This window comes from Alosa pseudoharengus, unplaced genomic scaffold (genome assembly GCF_046254945.1).
Source record: "Alosa pseudoharengus isolate Yale_2024_CS ecotype anadromous, Long Island Sound unplaced genomic scaffold, YU_APseudo_1.1 YU_APseudo_1.1_scf_21, whole genome shotgun sequence".
NCBI lineage: Eukaryota > Metazoa > Chordata > Actinopteri > Clupeiformes > Clupeidae > Alosa > Alosa pseudoharengus.
In genome coordinates this window covers 4,502,151-4,504,650 of record NW_027468674.1, presented here as the reverse complement: position 1 = coordinate 4,504,650, position 2,500 = coordinate 4,502,151, and the positions used below count along the sequence as shown (strand labels likewise).

The following is a 2,500-nucleotide window of genomic DNA, read 5'->3' as shown; positions in this document are numbered from 1 at the left end:
TATAGAAAATGTAAACATATTTACAAAATTGTGTCATTACTGACTGTAAAAATAAACCCACTGAATCACAAAACTATACAAATCAACAGGAACATTCAATTCCAGAGGTCTGGAGATACAGTACTGCTATATTAATGTGTGTGGTTTGCGTGTGTGAGGTGTGTGTGTGGTGTGCGTGTGGGAGGTGTGTATGTGGTGTGCGTGTGTGTGTGTGTGTGAGGTGTGTATGTGTGTGTGAGGTGTGTATGTGTGTGTGAGGTGTGTGTGTGGTGTGTGTGGTGTGCGTGTGAGGTATGTATGTGGTGTGGGTGTGAGGTGTGTGTGAGGTGTGTGTGAGGTGTGTATGTGTGTGTGAGGTGTGTATGTGTGTGTGAGGTGTGTATGTGGTTTGTGTGAGGTGTGTATGTGGTGTGTGTGAGGTGTGTATGTGTGTGTGAGGTGTGTATGTGGTGTGTGTGAGGTGTGTATGTGGTGTGTGTGTGTGAGGTGTGTGTGTTGTGTGTGTGTGTGAGTGTGTGTGTGTGTGTCAGCGTCTCCGGTACAGCTTTAGGACCCCGCGTAGGTGCAGTATTTCCCAGATGCGGGCCTCCATCATCAGGTCATGGTTGGCGAAGAATTGCAGCGGTCTCCACTGGGAGTCGAAGTAGTGGTCAGAGAAATCATCATAGTTACGAGTGATGAAACCATAGGCTGACACCTGGAGTGTAACAAACACACACATACAAATGTAAACACACACACATACAAACAAATACACAGACAAATGCAAGGACACACAAGACAAACACACACACCACAAAAATAAATAAAATTAGGATTGGTCCCATCAGTGTGTTCATGTGTGTCTGTGTGTGTGTATTTGCATTTGTCTGTGTACGTGTGGTGTGTGTGTTGTGTCTTCTGTGTATTTGGATTTGCCTGTGTATGTGTTTCGCACGCTTGTGTGTGTGTGTGTGTGTGTGTGTGTGTGTGTGTGTGTGTACCTGGTCACAGGTGTGCAGGGCGGTGAACAGCATCAGTGCTCCAGTACTGGGGATGTACAGGTGTCTGAACTCCGACTTGAGCTGACGAGACTTCAGGAACCTGAGAACCGCAAACAGAACTATTACAGAACCACAAACAGATCTATTACAGAACCACAAACAGATCTATTACACCACCGCAAACAGATCTATTACACAACCGCAAACAGAACTATTACAGGACTATTGGTGCCTAACATAGGAACTATGGCTGGCTAACACATTTTACAGAAATGTTAATGAATGTGTATTCATTTAAATGAATCAGAACTACATAACTATTTGGTTCACTCTAGGAACTAATAATGAATTAGAACTACATAACTATTTGGTTCACTCTAGGAACTAATAATGAATCAGAATTACATAACTATTTGGTTCACTCTAGGAACTAATAATGGTCCCAGACTGTCCCAACTTGATTCAGGAACTACAAGCAAATTCTGTGTGTCTATCAACATGTGCATTTCTGATTCTCTGAGACAAAATCAGAACAGTGTGTGTGTGCGTGTCGTGTATGTGCGTGAGTAGTGTGTATGAGTACCACTGAGTGATCTCGGTGTGTGTGTCGTGTGTGTGCGTGTGTGTGTGTGTGTGTGTCTGCACCACTTACCTCTTCACCACATAGGTAATGAAGTCAGGATGGAGAATCCTGAATTTCTCCACAGAGGGTTTGGTCCCGAAATACTCAGTGGGCCTGAGACAGAAAGCAACATGTCGGCAGCTGTATGTACACATGTGTCTGATTTCTAATATACTTCCAATATTTCTCTTTACAAAACAAACAGGCATCCGAGTTCAAATAGTGTTGAGTTTAAACCCAGTTTAGGAGTTTAGAGCACAAAGAGAATAATAAATAACAGTGCTGCTCACAATGGGCTCCATTAAATATTACGACGCTCTACTGTGTGATGAGTCAGCCACTGTATGTGGCCATTCACAGACATGCAGCACCATCTAGGGGCCATATGTGGAAGTGCACTGCTAGAGCGTGTACCTTACAAACACACTTATGTAATATACGGGTGGGGAACATTATATTTGCAAGTCAAATATACATGATTGTTCTAAGACTCGCTCACACAGATGTGTGTGCGCTCTCTCTCTCTCTTTCTCTCTCTCTCTCTCTTTCTCTCTCACACACACACACACACATACACAATGCATTCAGGCAGGTGTGTTTGAGCAGGAAGAGATTATATCTCCTGTACATACTGAACAAATGAAATTCTCTCACACACACCCACACACACACACACACACACACACACACACACACACACACACACACACACACACACACAGGGATGGGCAAAAATACATCAAAATGTATGCCATGTATCAAGATAAATATTAAAAATTCTCTTTAAAGGGAGCATGATATCACTTTGCAAACCTTCCATATCTGTCTGTTTAATCTATTCCTCCATCAGTACACTGACTTTGTTGAGTAAGTGGACAGTGTTTGAGAGCAACAG

The 2,500-nt window shown here is 43.0% G+C and overlaps 1 protein-coding gene across 3 annotated transcripts in view; it reads right to left on the bottom strand.

Annotated features, from left to right (window-relative positions):
* st6galnac2 (ST6 (alpha-N-acetyl-neuraminyl-2,3-beta-galactosyl-1,3)-N-acetylgalactosaminide alpha-2,6-sialyltransferase 2) overlaps positions 1–2,500 on the bottom strand; it is a 13,945-nt gene that overhangs the window by 97 nt on the left and 11,348 nt on the right. For all 3 annotated transcript variants that reach the window (XM_076297715.1, XM_076297716.1, XM_076297717.1), the window contains exons 7-9: positions 1,636–1,719; positions 984–1,083; positions 1–697 (exon numbers count right to left, since the gene is read on the bottom strand). The exon at positions 1–697 is cut by the window's left edge and continues 97 nt beyond it. In XM_076297715.1, coding sequence (XP_076153830.1) covers positions 527–697; positions 984–1,083; positions 1,636–1,719 — 355 coding nt within the window. In that variant the 3' untranslated portion in view covers positions 1–526. The remainder of the gene's footprint in view (positions 698–983; positions 1,084–1,635; positions 1,720–2,500) is intronic.